General features: G+C 39.6%; 1 protein-coding gene across 3 annotated transcripts in view; it reads left to right on the forward strand.

Annotated features, from left to right (window-relative positions):
• Positions 1–17,049, forward strand: part of ACSL3 (acyl-CoA synthetase long chain family member 3) — an 80,921-nt gene that overhangs the window by 35,917 nt on the left and 27,955 nt on the right. For all 3 annotated transcript variants that reach the window (XM_057551400.1, XM_057551399.1, XM_057551398.1), the window contains one exon: positions 15,140–15,556. In XM_057551400.1, coding sequence (XP_057407383.1) covers positions 15,179–15,556 — 378 coding nt within the window. In that variant the 5' untranslated portion in view covers positions 15,140–15,178. The remainder of the gene's footprint in view (positions 1–15,139; positions 15,557–17,049) is intronic.

A 17,049-nucleotide genomic window follows, 5' to 3' on the forward strand; every position in this document is an offset into this window, starting at 1 on the left:
CTATAACAAGCAGAAAAAGGTTTAAATTTCCTTGCCTAATTTCTTTGTTTCTTGTTTAATTTTATGCCGGTACCCAGCATTTTTTATTTTTTGAAAGAACATCTGGCTTGGACTTTATTTAGAAAAGGAAAATGGAATAAAAGTTTTCAGACATATATCTGTATTTTCAGATTACTTTCCGTTATAGGTTATTATAATATATTGAATGTAGTTCTTTGTGCTCTACAGTAAATCCTTGTTGGTTATCTGTTTTATGTATAGTACTTTGTAGCTTTTAATCCCATACTCCTAATTTTTTCTCCCCCCACTTCCCCTTTGGTAACCATAAGTTTGTTTTCTACACCTGTGAATCTGTTTCTGTTTTGTATAGATCCATTTGTATTATTTTACCCTTTGAGAAAGCTGAACATTTTTTTTTTGAAGTATAGTTGGTTTACAATGTTGTGTTAGTTTCAGGTATACAACACAGTGATTCAGTTTTTATATATATATAAAGAATATATATAAGAATTCAGTTATGTATGTATAAAGAATATATATACTCAGTTATACATGTAAAGAATATACATATACTTTTCCAGATTCTTTCCCTTTATAGGTTATTGCAAAATATTGAGTATAGTTTCCTGTACTATACAGTAGGTCCTTGTTGCTTATCTATTTTATATATGGTAATGTGTATATGTTAATCCCAAATGCCTAATTTATCCCTTCTCCCCTTTCCCCTTTGGTAACCATAAATTTGTTTTCTGTGTCTGCAGGTCTATTTCTGTTTCGTAAATAAGCTCATTTGTGTCTTTTTTTTTAAGATTCCACATATAAGTGACACCTATGATATTTGTCTTTCTCTGTTTGACTTACTCCACTTAGTATGATATTCTCTAGATCCATCCATGTTTCTGCAAATGGCAATATTTCATTCTTTTTTTTAAAATTATTAGCACCTTTAATTATTATTTATTTATTTATTTATTGTTTGGCTGTGTTGGGTCTTCGTTTCTGCACGAGGGCTTCCCCCAGTTGCAGCAAGTGGGGGCCACTCTTCATCGCGGTGCGCGGGCCTCTCACTATCGTGGCCTCTCTTGTTGCAGAGCACAGGCTCCAGACGCGCAGGCTCAGTAGCTGTGGCCCACGGGCCCAGTTGCTCCGCGGCATGTGGGATCCTCCCAGACCAGGGCTCGAACCCGTGTCCCCTGCATTGGCAGGCAGATTCTCAACCACTGCGCCACCAGGGAAGCCCCTATATGATACTCTTAACATCAATATATGCTTCACTTTTTTTTTTACCTTCTCTGGTGCTTTCTTCAGCTACCAATAAATGGTAGGAAATATAAATGATAAGATCAAAAGTGGCAATTATTTCTCTCTCTCTCATGACAAATGGCATATAATCTACTAGGCCTATTTGAACAAAATGTACTATCTTCAAGCTCTCAACAGGCAAAAACTAAAAGTAAAAGGAGGTGAGTAAGCAGCTGGGCTTAGAATTTAAAGTGTGAACAAAAATTCATAAGACTTGGAAATTGGCAGGCAGATTCCCAACCACTGCGCCACCAGGGAAGCCCTTCATTCTTTTTTATGGCTGAGTAGTATTCCATTGTATATATATATGACATATTCTTTACCCATTTTTCTGTCAGTGGACATTTAGGTTGCTTCTGTGTTTTGGCTATTGTAAATAGTGCTGCTGTGAACATTGGGGTGCATGTATCTTTTTGAATTAGAGTTTTCATCTTTTCCAGATATATGCCCAGGAGTGGAATTGCTGGATCATATGGCAGCTCTATTTTTAGTTTTTTAAGGAACCTCCATACTGTTTTCCATAGTGGCTGCACCAAATTATTGATATATTCCCACTGACAGTGTAAGAATATATCACACCCTCTCCAGCATTTGTTATTTGTGGACTCTTTGATGGTAGCCATTCTGACAGGTGTGAGGTGATACCTCATTGCAGTTTTGATTTGCATTTCTCTACTAATTGGTGGTGTTGAGCATCTTTTCATGTGCCTGTTGGCCAGCTGTATGTCTTCTTTGGAGAAATGTCTTCTGCCCATTTTTTGATTGGGTTGTTTGGGGTTTTTTGATATTGAGCTTTATGAGCTGTTTGTATATTTTGGATATTAACACCTTGTCAGTCTCATCGTTGCAAATATCTTCTCCCATTCTGTAGGTTATCTTTTTATTTATGGTTTCCTTTGTTGTGTGAAAGCATTTAACTAGATTCCATTTGTTTATTTTTGCTTTTATTTCATTTGCCTTGGGAGACTGGTTAATTTATTTCTAGGTTTTTTTTTTTTTTTGACACAATTTTAAATAGGAATTTTTTTTTTTTTTTTACTGCTTTTCAGTTTTTAATTTATATTTATGGCAAAGACTTTAATTTTCCTCCCTCCTTTCTTCCTCCCTTTCTCCCCTTTTCTCTTTCTTTCCTTCCTTTTCTTCCTTCCTCCCTTCCAATATATGTCTTTAGGGTCAAAATCTTATTTTCTGAGGTTAGAATAAATATAAGGCTCATAGTTTTCTTGAAAAGACCAAACTGTTATTTCCTCATCACATTTCCTAGTTGTGAATTGAAAGTTCACTTAATCCAGATGGTAATATGACTCATCCCTCTAAAAATGTCTTTAATAGACTTTCTGGTCCAGAATTTCTTGAGCTTTTTAATTTGTTGTATTAAGGAAGTACTTACATGGGTCAGTAGGCTCAGTTTTCAGCTGTACAGTCTAATTTCATTCATAGAATAGTAATAGCTGTGAGGTCAGAGTTCGCATTTTTAAATTTGTGAAAGATTGCATTAATATTTGAAGTTACATAAAGGAAAAATCTTTTTCAGTAAAGGAAGAGGTGAGAACCAATGCAGTACTGAGTCAACATAGTAAATTAGCTTATATGTTGATATTTGTAAGAATTAAAAACTTTCCTACAGTTAGGGTCTGGGTGTTTTTTTGTGTGTTTTTTGCAGCAGTGCATAGAGTCAGTGAATGTTTTAAAATCATTCTCCTGAAGCAGATGTGTATTTTTCACATTAGGATCTTAGCATTGGGAGGCAGAGAAGCAAACATGTTCATCAGAGCCAGGGTCCCGCCTCTAAAATTCTTTCCTGATAGCAAATCATAATTGCTGGCTGCATTTTCTATGACAATTCAGTAAAGCCTAGTTTTGGGAAGGAAATCTTTCTTTCTGCCCTTCTTGACCCCAGTTTCTTATTTCAAAATAAGTAATTTGGATAATTTATCAGGACTCTTGGTTTCTGTAGAATGTATGTGACTGTGACTATTGTGGAAGGGAGAATCTGTAAGTAGTGAAGGGCTTTTTATCTTTTTTTTCCACCCCTTTTTTAAAAAAGAGTTTAGGAGGTATGGGGAATTAAAAAGTTTGGGTTGGCTTTGGAGTCAAACATATTGGTTAAAATTTCACCTCATCTGTTAGATGTGTCTTTGGGCACGATCTGTTTGAAATTGGGTTTTTGTGACAATTAAATGAGATTATATGAAGCTCCCTACATATTACTTGCTTGCTTGGTACTCAGAATGGCTTCCCATTTATTGCAAGCTTGGTGAAAAATTCTAGTTACGCTTTATGCCAGCAAATACAGATTTCTTGATATTCATTGCTGTGCAATCCACTTATACCTCATTAGAGATAAAATGCTAAGCTGTATTTTTTTCCAGATATGAGTAGTTATATAGTATTGATGCATGTTTAGGTGTGTAGGCTACAAGGAAAATAGGAGGAAGTAGGATTGGGTGGTGGGCAAGGTTAAGCAAGAAATAAATTGTGGGCATCAGGATGCCCCCTCTGGAGCATTTTTTGGTCACCTCCTCTCTCTTTTGGGTCACTCCCTCTGCCCCCAGTGAATTTGTAGGAGAATTTCCAAGTTTAGGGGTTCTTCCCCTGCTCTGGAAGTTGAACCTTCAGGTGCCTTTTCTTGGTGGGGGTGAGTGTGGAAGCATAAAAGACTCTGTTGGCAGAGGGAATATAATGGTGTTAATTGACCTCTTCCCTCCTGTAGATATTGCAGATGTCTTAGATTCAGAGTGACTCCCATTTCCGTTGTTCAGTCCTCCAACTTGTGGAGGTTGATGGATTGAGATACTGCTGTGTTGCATCTCTCCTGAGCCTATGACCTTCTTGTAGATGAACCAGATCTAAGCAGGTAGAACCATGGAATATGATAGTATGAACTTGATCCCTTTGGCAGCCTATGCCCCGACACCCCACCCCATAAATTCAGGCATTTACATTTTTTTCCCTGTTACTAAAACATGTTGTCTCTGGAAGCTGTTCATATGAGAATTTGTAGCTTTTTTTTTTGGTGGGGGGCTGGCATTTAAAGAAAAGTGGGGACTTAATATAGGTTGTATGACTATGATATTACTAATACCCCTTGGTAACAATTTAAAACGTAAAATTTTATCTTAACATCAGAATTTCATATGCTCCTGAAGCATATTATTTGAAGGTGGTTTTGTAGGTGGGCATTAATCTCCATTGCTTTATGCACAGTCATTTTCATAACCCCAACTTCTGTCTTCAGTGTTCTGACAGTTAGGCACAATCCTGTCTGCCCTCCTTCCTCCTCCTCCACTCTCTCCCAGTCTCCTGTGTTCTTCTTCTCAAATAATAGAGGCCACACTTGGAGAGATTTTTCTTAAACTTCATCATTATGATTTTAAACAAAAGCTAAATAAAATTATATAAGATCTGAATAGCTTATTTTGATGTAATACAATTGACCATTTACATAAAACATTTTTAAAACATATTTCAGGTGTTTGAACCTAGCTAGTTGTAATCACACAGTTTCACATTTAAAGATTTAGTGTTGGCTAGTCTATCATTGTGTAAATAATGATGGGTCATTTTCTTTTAATGTTAAACTTGACTCATCTTGTTATTTTAATTAGCAGTTCTGAGAGCATTGTAAAGGTGGAAGTTATTATGGTCTTCAAAGATTAATGTACTTTGACCAATTATAGCTGCATTTAAATTTTTTTTACAATTAACAAGATATGTGGAAGTCCCTCTAGGTTAATTGCAGGTACATATAACTTGTTTGTAATGGCTGCATAATCGTCCACACATAATCGTCCATAATCGTTTGTAACGGCTGTAATGGATGTGTAAGTTCTTTAGCCGTTCTTTGATTTTAGATTGTTTTCTGTTTTTAGTTGTTAAAATTTTCCACAATTTTCTGATCTAGTAGGATTTATTCAGCAGTTCAAGAATTAGGCAGCATCCAATCTAGCAGACAGAAAGGAGCTCCAAAGAGCGGTACAAAGCAAGAAATTTTTGTAGATCACAATGAGCAGGAAAAAGGAAGTTACACTGGGCATTTGCTGATTGGTTAAAGCAGGCTTATTTTCCTTTATATGGTGCAAAGGGTGGTATTGGAGCTGGGTCAGGTAACTTGTGCTGAGCAGGCAAGACTTATTGGTTGACCTATGCCTGCCTTTTCTGGGAGAGCTGAGCTTAGAAACTTAGCTCAGTTTTGCTTTGCTGACGTGGGGCTTAGCATGAGCGACTCCATCTTGGGCCTAATCTGATTAACAGTTTTTTTGCCTTTGAAACAGTACTACCGCATCCTCCAAGCTTTGCCTACAGACTGTACTACTTACCATACATGATTCCTTTTTGTTATAGTCATCTATCCCCTTATTCCTTAAATATTAGAACCTCAGGCTTCCTACGACCCTACTGCTATCCTATCATGATTCTTAGCGTTTTCATTCTTTCCAGTACCACAGCCTTTCATTTCCTTAACCTCCTGTCCTTAAATGATCTCATATTCCAGTCTGCCTCTGCTTCCCCTTTCTCCGTTACTATAATCTAGACCTCCCCGTGATGGATAACCATACGCCCTCAGCAATCTCAACTTAAAACATTCTGCACAGACCATTACCTCCTGTGGTTCCAACTTACACCCTTTTAGCACCTCACCTCCAGCAATTCTGTGACTAATTCCACTGATCTGTCTCCTCATAAATGCTTTCCCTCCTGCGGCCTTCCTTTCTCAAGTTAAAATTGCCTTATCAGTCATTATACTCGCTCCCTTGGAAACAGACTTAGTTTACTTATCTTTCCTTTCTTTACCCCTGTTTTGTTCTGGTACTTGCCTGATAAAATCCCATCCTATAGGAATAGGATAAGAATCCTATCCTAGGAGCTGTCTTCCTATTCTTTCTCGAACTCTCTCCAGTTGGGCTTTGATCTTTAACCACAGTTCTTTTCAAGGTCAGTAGTGACCTTCATGTTGTTAAATCCAGTGTCTGATTCCCAGTCCTCATCTTTTATTTTTTATTTTTAAAAAATTGTAGTAAAATATACCTAACAAAATATACTATTCATTGTAATCATCTTTGAGTGTATAGTGGGCATTAAGTATATTCACATTGTTCTGCACCCATCACTATCAGCCGTTCCCCAGAACTTTCCCATCGTTCCAAACTCTGTACCCATTAAACATAATTTTCCATTCCCCTGCCCCCTCAGCACCTGGCAACCACCATTCTACTTTGTCTCTTATGGATTTGCATATTTTAGGTATCTCCTGTAAGTGGAATCAAATATTTGTCTTTTTGTGTCTGCCTTATTTCACAGTGTAATGTTTTCAGGGTTCATACATGTAGCATGTCTCAGAACTTCGTTTTTCAAGGTTGAATAATACTCCATCGTGTGGCTGCCACGTGTTGTTTACACATGTACGCGTCATGGATATTTGGGTTGTTTCCGTCTTTTGGCTGTTATGAGTAACACTGCTGTGAACTGTGGTGTGCAGATATCTGTTTGAGTCCATGCTTTCGGTTCTTTTGGAAATATACCCAGAAGTGGAATTGCTGGATCATATGGTAATTCTGTGTTTAATTTTTTTAAGGGACTGCCAGTCTGTTTTCAGTAGCAGCTGTACCATTTTACATTCCCACCAGCAGTGAATAAGGGTCGCAGTTTCTCCACCTCCATCCCCCAGCCAATGCTTTTTATTTTCTGTTTTGTTTTTTTCTTTTTTGGTAACGGCCCTCCTAATGGGCGTGAAGTCTCATCTCATTGGTGGCGTGGCTTACATTTACCTTTGTTGACAACATGTGTAAAGCGCATCAGTGCTCCTTGACTCCACCCTCCTGCTTTTCCTCTGTCAGCACTGACCCCTCCTCTCATGCTCTGTTTGCTGGCGCCTCTCGTCCCCGAGTCCTCTAAACATTGACATGCCCCAGGGTCTGCTGTTGGTACCTCTTCTCACTCCCTAGGCCATCTCAGCCAGTCTCATGCCTGAAATACCGTAAATAGGCTGAGAATTCCCAAAGTTAACCTTCCACAAAACGGAACTATATTTTTTCAAAATCTGCTCCCCCTGCAGTCTTCCCTGTCTCAGTAAATGACAGCTCAATATTTCTCAATGTCTCAGGCCAAAAACCTTAGAGTCACTTTTGACTGCTCTTTCTCTCTCACTGTATACAAGGCTGTACCTTCAAAACAGAGCCCGGTCATTTCTCACTGCCGCCTTCGTCCTCCTCTGGTCTAAGCCAGTGTCATCTCACCATCTGATCCCTGTCAGAGCTCCTGCAGCAGCTGCGTTCTCCCACGTCAGTACTGTTCTCACAGTGACCGGCCCTTCAGGATCCGGCCCCTTTCTCACAGTATCCTCTCCGACCTTGTCTCCTTTCACTGTCCCCCTCCCTCCCTGGGTTCAGCTAGAGTGCGCTTCTCCCAGATATCCACTCATAGCATCTGAGATGCCTTTTCTTACTGCTTTCTAATGCAGCAGCCCTCTCTTCCCCCAAATTCATTCCCTTTAACCTGCTTTACTTGTCTCGGTAGCTCCTGTTACCTCTCGATATTTAGTTACTTGTGCGTGGTCTGCTTGCTTCCCATGTTTTGTTCATGACTGTGACTTCATCCTCTGGAAGAGGTCTGGGTATGGAGTCTGTGTTCAATATTTATTTGGCAAGTGAATGATTGAATCTTTGTTTATATGTTTAATAAGCATTTGCTTTTCTGTAGACTACAGTCTGAATGTGGGATTGCAAAGGGTGTGTTTTGTGTGTGTGTGTGTTTTAAATATTGATACTGTACTGCTGGAATACTTCAGTGCACTCTGGATATGGTAGTCTTTTACATATTTGTGAAACTATTGGTTGCAAATTAGTATGGCTTCATTTTAATCTTGATTACAAGTTCTGGAGAATATATTATCTGTATGTATTAGCCATCTGCATTTCCTCTTTTTTGGCTTCTCTGTACATATTCTTTGCCCGGTTTTCCTTTTTGTTGCTTGAATTTTTTTTTATTTTTTTATTTATAGGAGTTCTTTGTATATTTTGTCATGGTATTTTTTTTTTTCCTAAATCTTGTTTTCCTTTTTTTAATTGAAATATATTTGATTTACAGTGTTTCAGGTGAAGAGCATAATGATTCATTCATATATATTCTTTTTCAGTTCTTTCCCATTATAGGTTATTACAAGATATTGAATATAGTTCCTTGTGCAATACAGTAGGTCCTTGTTGTTTATCTATTTTATACGTATCAATAGTAGTATGTATCTGTTAGTCCCAGATTCCAAATTTATCCTCTCCCGCCCTTTCCCCTTTGGTAACCATAGTTTGTTTTCTATGTCTGTGAGTCTATTTTTGTTTAGTAAATAAGTTCATTTGTATCATTTTTTTAGATTCCACATATAAGTGATGTATATGATATTTGTTCCTCTTTGATTTTTTTATTTTGATTTTTTAATTTAATTTTTATTATTTTTTGGCTGTGTTGCGTCTTCGTTGCTGCACGCGAGCTTTCTCTAGTTGCAGCGAGCGGGGGCTGCTCTTTGTTGTTGTGCGTGGGCTTCTCATTGCGGTGGCCTCTCGTTGCAGAGTATGGGCTCTAGGCGCGCGGGCTTCGGTAGTTGCAGCACATGGGCTCAGGAGTTGTGGCGCACGGGCTTAGTTGCTCCTCGGCATGTGGGATCTTCCCAGACTAGGGATCGAACCCATGTCCCCTGCATTGGCAGGCGGATTCTTAACCACTGCGCCAGCAGGGAAGTCTCTGATTTTTTAAATTGTGTTTCACCGTAAAGAAATGTTAAATCTTTAAAATTTATGTGGAATTAATCTCTAAGAATTGATGAGAAAATTTTGAAAAATATGGCTAGTGAGGGTCTCTACCAGCTATTTAAAGCAGTAGTTCTCAAACATAAGTGTACATTAACATCACATGGTTGCTGTTTAAAACTGAGTCTGCTAGTAGATTTCAGCTTATAGGTATCGGGAAGGAAAGGAAGGGAAGGGTATGTCTGAGGAATCTTCATTTAAAATATACTCTAAGGTAACTCTGATCTGATTGGTCCATGGATCACAGCTGAAGAAGCATTGTTGTAGATCTGTCTTTGGTGTAGTGTGGTATTAGCAAAGCAGTAGACAGATGGATCCGAGAAACAGAACAGCGTCCAGAAACGAATCCAAGTGTGAATGATAACTTACTATGGAAGATGACATTCTGGTTAATTGAGAAAAGGATGGTTTATTTCATAAATGGTTCAGACAGTTCACCTGAAAGGAAAAGTTAGCTTTTTCCCTTACACAATGGAGAAAAATAAATTCCATGTTGATTAAAGATCAAAATATAAAGATTTTGCAAATACTAGAAAAAAATATAGGATACCATTAGTTTAACCCTGGGGTTGGATGATGCCTTCTTAAACTAAATTGGAAACCTAGAAGCTGTGAAGGAAAAGGTTAATAGATTTAATGGTTCAAGTTTACTTTCTGAAAGGTGATACTCATATTCTAAGCTGTGGCAGCATAATAAAGTAGCTGTGACTGGTTTCCTAGTGTGGATGAAGAATGTTGCCTGCCGCATCAGTAAACAAAGGATGTTGTGGCCGTCAAGCCATGAGCCCATTCAGGATAGAGAAAAACAGAATACTGGCCCTACACAATTAAGGTGCATATCAAAGGAATGATTTCAGTGAGCCCAGACTCTTGCATCTTCCTATACATAGAAAAGCACTAAATTCATTAACTTGATGTTTGTTTGTTTTCTTTAATTAGCAGAAATCTTTTGATATTCAACTACCTGGTTTGTTTTTGCAGAACTCCTATATTTCCTGGCTCCTTCCTTACCTCTTTGGAACAGTCTTTCAGAGCTATCTGAGAGCCTGTCTCCTGGGCTTAAGCTCTCAGTATGTCTGTGGAATAAAACATAACACTCGACTTTTTGGATGCGCTTTTTTTCAGTTGACACTAGTCTACATTTTCTGTAGCCATTGAGCAAATAAGATGCAATTGACCAAAGTTTTGTTACTTTACCTAGTTTATCTAAAACATTTTAGAAAAGTTAAATGTCTTAATTGCATGTGACTGGTACATCTAGGCTACTCTTGACACCATTGACTCTCCCCTCCCTTGACTTTCATGACACTGCCCTTTCCAAGTTCTCCTACTTTATTGGCCTTTTCCGTGGGATTTTCCTCCTCTCAGTCTTGGCATTAGTTTCCCTCCAAAGTTTTCTGTCCTTGAACTTACCTTGGAGGTTTCCTGTGTGTTCTTTTTGGGCAGCTCTGACCCCTCTTAACTTTCACAGTTTGTGTATTTGGATGACTCACAGACATCTTAAACCCATTATTTTCAAGACTTGTATTCATCTTCTTTCCACCAATCATCCAGCCACTGACCAACCTCTTCACTGTGTGTGTTTCTGTCTCAGTTGAAGGCACCCCAGCTGTTTTCCCTCCTTTCACTGCCTCTGCTCTAATTTGCAACTTTATTCTGTTCACGATTCAGGTACAGTACCACCCTCACTATGTTAAGCAGAAAGATTTCAGTTGTTGGAAAGGCTGGAGGAACAGCTGCTACCCTTGCCACCCGATCCTGCCTCTGGGCAGTTAGGAGCCAGGAGTCCTAGCTGCTCGCTCCTTGTCACACCCACCATAGCTTGTGACCTAGGAGTAAATGATTACTTGTTACCTCTTATGTGATTTCCTTCCCTCCAGTTTCTGCTGCCTTCAAGTTATCCTCTGCATAAAGTTATTTTCTAATGCTGTGTGTTTATGTACATTGGAATGCAAACTAAGTTTCTTCCTCAGCATCAAAGGCCACAACAATTTGACCTTTAAAATTTGGGGCCTTTAATACCCTGCCCTCATCTCTCATCTCCTCATCCCTACCCTGCTCTACTGGGTGGCTGATTATTTCCTGAACACCTGCTGATTTTGGTGCTTGTTCAAGCTATGTGGTATCATCTATTCAAAATCTCCATTCCTCTGCCCTCCCTATCCCCAGACTTTTAAGATCATAATAAATTGCTGTTTGGTTCAAGAGGATGTCTCAGAAAAAGCCAGAACTAGCCTCTACCTTTTACTGTACTCTTCTTGAAACACTTTGTACTCAATGATTAGTACTTATTAAAGTTTCATAGTTTTAGTTCTTATATTTAGGCCTGTGATCCATTTTAAGTTAATTTTTTGTATGGTATAAGAAAGGGGTTCATCTTCGTTGTTTTATGTGTAGATGTCCAGATGTTCCAGCACCATTTGTTGAAAAGACTGTTCTTTCCCTATTGAGTTTTTTTGCCATCTTGTTGAAAATCAGTTGTCCATAATAGAAAAGTTTATTTCTGGACTCTCAATTTTATTCTGTTTATCTATATATATGTACTTTTTCTAGTACCACACTGTCTTGATTAATATTGCTTTGTATTAAGCTTTGAAATTGAGATGTGTGAGCACTTCAACTTTGTTCCTTTTCAAAAGTTTTGGCTGTTCTGGCTACTTTGAATTTCTGTGTGAATTTTAGGATCAGCTTACAAAATTCTCTATAAAAGTCAGCAGAGATTTTGATAAGCATCATGTTGAATCTGTACATCAGTTTGGGGAATGTTGCTATTTTAACAATATTAAGTTTTAAAATCCATAAACAGGATGTTTTCTATTTAGGTCTTTAATATCTTTAAACAATGTTTTGTGGTTTTCATAGTACAAAGTTTGCACTTCTTGTTATATCTAATCCTCAGTATTTTTGAAAGTGTTGTAAATATAATTGTTTTCTTCATTTTCCCATTATTCATTGCTAGTGTATAGAAATACAATTTATTTTTGTATATTCATCTTATATCCTGCAACCTTTGCTGAACTCTTTGTTTGTTCCATTAGTTTTTCAGTGGATTCCTTTGGATTTTCTATACTGCAGTCATATCATCTGTGGATAGAGATAGTTTTTTTTTTTTTTTTTTTTTTTATAATTTTTTTTTTTCCCCTACTTTATTTATTTATTTATTTATTTTTGGCTGTGTTGGGTCTTCGGTTCGTGCGAGGGCTTTCTCCAGTTGCGGCAAGCGGGGGCCACTCTTCATTGCGGTGCGGGGACCGCTCTTCATCGCGGTGCGCGGGCCTTTCACTATCGCGGCCCCTCCCGTTGCGGGGCACAGGCTCCAGACGCGCAGGCTCAGCAGCTGTGGCTCACGGGCCCAGCTGCTCCGTGGCATGTGGGATCTTCCCAGACCAGGGCTCGAACCCGTGTCCCCTGCATTAGCAGGCAGATTCTCAACCACTGCGCCACCAGGGAAGCCCGAGATAGTTTTTTAAATCACAGTTATTTTTAAATTCAAAATACAAACATGCAGAATTAAATTTCAGAGCACTTAGTGAGATAACATCACTCTCCTGGGTTATTAAGGTACATCTCTATTCTTTGCAGTTCTGATGTCCTGAAAGTATTCGGGCCATTGTTTTCGTTGTGCCACTTTTCTGTACAGAAACCTTCAGTGGCTCCCCATGCCCTTTCTGGCAGAAATCTAGATTCTTTGGACTCATTCTTCAGGGTACTACACAATACGTTGTTGAAGAAAAGAGCTTGGAATGGTGAACAGAGCCCAGAGATCAGTTGGGAGTCCTGGCTTCTCACCAGCTGTGCATGAGCAAATTCGGAGGTGTCCCTTTTCTTGTAAAGTTGCAGAGTTTGACTTTTAATTTTTTAAGAATGGTTTCCTTTAGTTCTCTGAACATACATATAATATCTGCTTTGATGCGTTGTCTGCTAAGTCTGACGTTTGGGTCCTCTCAAGGAGGATTTCTGTTGCCTGCTTTTCTCCCTGTGTGTGGGTCATACTTTCCTGTTTGTTTGCATGCCTCATAATTTTTTGTTGTAGACTGGACATTTTAGACGTTTTTGTAGCAGTTCTGAATACTGATTCCGCCTTCCCCGTTTCCGCACTTTCTTGTTGTGTTGTTTGCTTGCTTGTTTGCTGGCTTGGCTGACCGGTTTTGGTGAAGTTTACTCTTTCTGCAGTGTGCCTCCTCTGATGGGGCTCCTTCCAGGGCACAGCCTTGGGAACACGCACAGTTACTGTGAAGTACCTTCTTCAGGGGGTGACAGCACCGTTCTTGTAGGGCTCCCTTTAACGGTCTCTCTCCCTCATCTGCCTCTGTGTTGGCACCGCACCCAGCAAATACTCTCCACTGATAGCTAGTCGATTGCTTTATTGTTTTGCACAGTGCCCTGGGCTGTAAGTTGCCCCACAGTGTGATCCAGTTAAATTAGATGGTTTTTGTAGGGGTTGTGTTTGAGGCCAGTCTTTGAGCTGCACTGACTTTAGGAGGGCTCTTCCTAGCTGTCTCTTTCCATGATTCCATTGAACTTCTCTGGACCTGTTCTTTTGCTTGTTTCTGTTGTGGAACTACCAGCCTCATCTTAGTTGCTCACCACTGAAGTCTCCATTGCTTTCTATAGTGCCATTAGGCTTGAACTTCTCTGTTCTCTTTTCCAGCTAAGGTCAGTCCTCTTAGGGATTGCTGAGTGGTTCTGTGTTCTTACAGCCTGCTTCTCTGGCCGGGGGAGAACCTCTGTGCCATTGCTCCAGAGCCAGGGCCAGGGGCAGCAGCTTGTCCTCTGCTCTGTGAGTGGGGTCCTGGGCTTGGCTGTAGCCACCGGTCTCTGGAGCGTCTCTCCCTGCATCCACCTTACGAATCACGGTGCCCAGTAGTCTTGGTCTGCTGCGTCTGCCGTAGATCTTCTGCCCTGAGTGGAGACTGGGTGAAAGAAGGGATTCCTCAGATCTCTCGGCCACACTTTCCTAGAATAGAATTTCTACAACATGGAGATGAAGAATGCTAGAAATCGTAATCCTGGATTTAGAGCTGGGTGGAGTAATCAGTTAGTAGTTAGCTTCAGTTTTGTTTCTTCAAAAATGATATTATCACCTACCTAGCGAACAAAGCCCGTGTCCTCTGCCTCGTGTTCTTCTTCCCCACTCTCCCTCCCTCTTCCTTTAAGTCTCAGCTCAAATATCACAGGCCAGGGAGGCTCTCGTGGACCACCCACATACTAGAGCGCCTCTTTAGCCTTGCCTGGTCACCTAGTATTTCCCTTACTGGGTTCATTTTTCCCTCTTAGGGTTTCTCACCATCTGGTGATATTTGTCTACCTCTCCCAAGGAATGTATAGGTTCCATGGGAGGAGAGACTTAGATTGTTTCCTTCACTATTATAATCTCTGTACTTAGAACACTGTCTGACACATAGGAGATTCTCAATAAATCTGATAAATGCAACATATAAAATGTCCAAAGTCTGTTGTCTTCTTGCTTCACAATTTAACCTGCCTACATTGAAAAATATCTAGAATCACTGTGGGAAGTGAATTTCATATTGTTTGCTAACTCCAATTGCTTGTTGCTGCCTAGAGTGGGAGAAGGGGGCTCCCTGGGAAAGAAAGCAGTGATGATTTAGCAGTGGCTGCAAGGGTCAGGAGAGAGGAGAATGTGGCATATGTGCTAAGTGTTTGCCTTCTGTAATGTAATGAGACACTGAAGAACAGGAAATGGGTGCATTGTTGGTCTCCATTCTCTTGTAGGTCTTCTGGCTTGCTTCCTCTTCGCCACTGGGAAGTATTTGTGGTTACTTGGGGTTAGGTTGGAAAAGCCACCTGTTTACAGAATGATGTGGAAACTTTTCTGTAGAAATCCCATTGTTAATAGATATGGCATAAATGTGTATCCTGTAAATATCAGGAGTGGACAGGACATTGCTGGCGGCCAGTATACTAGCTGCTGCTTATTGGAAAAAAAATCGTGTGCCTATCTGATATGAAGACTTTTTCTTTAAAGTTATTTAAGAATGATTTTTGACTAATAACTTTCTTTCCTTTCCTTCTAGATTCTTACGGAAATCTGTTAATTCTACTTTTTGAGCACTATGAATAACCACGTATCTTCAAAGCCATCTACTATGAAGCTAAAACATACCATCAACCCCATTCTTTTATATTTCATACATTTTATAATATCACTTTATACTATTTTAACATACATTCCATATTATTTTTTGTCTGATTCAAGACAAGAAAAATCAAACCAAATTAAAGCAAAGCCTGTAAATTCAAAACCTGAGTCTGCATACAGATCTGTTAACAGCTTGGATGGTTTGGCCTCAGTATTATACCCGGGATGTGATACACTAGATAAAGTTTTTATGCACGCAAAAAACAAATTCAAGGACAAAAGACTCTTGGGAACACGTGAAATTTTAAATGAGGAAGATGAAGTGCAACCAAACGGAAAAATTTTTAAAAAGGTAATGTGGTTTTCTGTTGCCTTTGAATTCGCTCTGAATAAAATGTATGCTTAGAAATGGTGGCAGGGGACAAGCATGGCCTGCTTCTATTGGAATTTGCTCATGTAGCAGGAGAAACGGGGTAGAAGGGTACTAGACTGCGCTTTTTTCTCCTTCTGCACCCCCGGCATGGATTTGTTCCACATCTTCACAAAGACATTGAGATCACTCACTCGTGTGGGGCACTTCTGAGCCTGAATGGCTACCAGGACTTGGAATAGAATGTCTAGGGCAGTTTGGGGTTTGAAACTATATTCCCTGGTACTTCCAGAAGCACCTGTGAGCTCGAGATTGCTCTGGGTTTTGGGGTGTGACCTGCTTTTTCTGATTACAATGTAGGTTCCATTGGATACTTAATGATTTGGTACTTTGGTTTGTGGCAAGTGCTTTGGTTTTCTAAGAATTTCTTTTCACAGATATAGAACTTGCCATTATTGATTTGAAACAGAGGATAAGACCTCCTTAGAGGCAGTGTAACAGTGGTTAAGAGCCTGGACTCCAGATACAGACTATGGCTTCGAATCTCGGCTTTGCCACTTACTAGCTGTGTGTGACTTCCGAAAAGCTACATAACAAATTTGCCTCAGTTTCTTTAACATGGAGGTAACGATCATTGCTGACATTTATTAGCATTTCTTATGAGCCAGGCTGTTTTAAGAGCTTCACACATATCAGCTTATTTAAGACTTACAGTAGCCCTACGGGTTAGTGTGATCGGGATATCCTCCTTTACAGGTGGCGGCGCTGAGGCACAGATAGGTTAGGGAACTTACCCAGGGGCATTACAGCTAGCAGGTGGTGAGGCTGGGACCGGCACCCAGGCTGTCTAGCTCCATACTCCTTAAACTAACCCCAGCTCAGAGCTGTTGAGAGGATTAATAGATAGAGAAAGGGAGTGAGAGAGAATGAGAGTGTGTGTGTGTGTGTGTGTACGTTCTACAAGTGTGTGTGTGGAACAGTTTGTGGTATCTAGTGTAAATGCTCCAGCTTTTGTTATCATCTTGGGAATTCACTGGGCAAAAGTGTATGAATGAATCTGAAGACTTATATCATGGAGTAGTGCAGCCCTGTGAAGGGTAGTAAGTATAGAAATGTCATGAAAATGCTGTTTATGAACTTGGGTATGTGAGTTTCTTATAAACGGTTCTTGAAGCTCTGGTAGGTGAAAATGGAAGATAAAGTTTTTTTAGAGGCAGTAAGATGATCTGTAGTTAGTTGATAATTTGGTTAGGTTATAGGTTTAATACCTGTGTAGGCAAAGTTGTTTTTCCCTTACCCTCTTTTTCCAACTACATCCTGACTCCAGCTGTCTTTTTTCTGTTAATCATGAAGGAACTCTCAGATCTTGGAGGAGGGTCCAGATAAGCATAGCTATGGAATGAAAGGCTCAGATTTCCTCCTGTTACTGCAGAATGTGGGGAGGGGAGTGAGAATGATGTTGTTTAACTTAATGG

Source organism: Balaenoptera acutorostrata, chromosome 8 (genome assembly GCF_949987535.1).
Source record: "Balaenoptera acutorostrata chromosome 8, mBalAcu1.1, whole genome shotgun sequence".
Lineage (NCBI taxonomy): Eukaryota > Metazoa > Chordata > Mammalia > Artiodactyla > Balaenopteridae > Balaenoptera > Balaenoptera acutorostrata.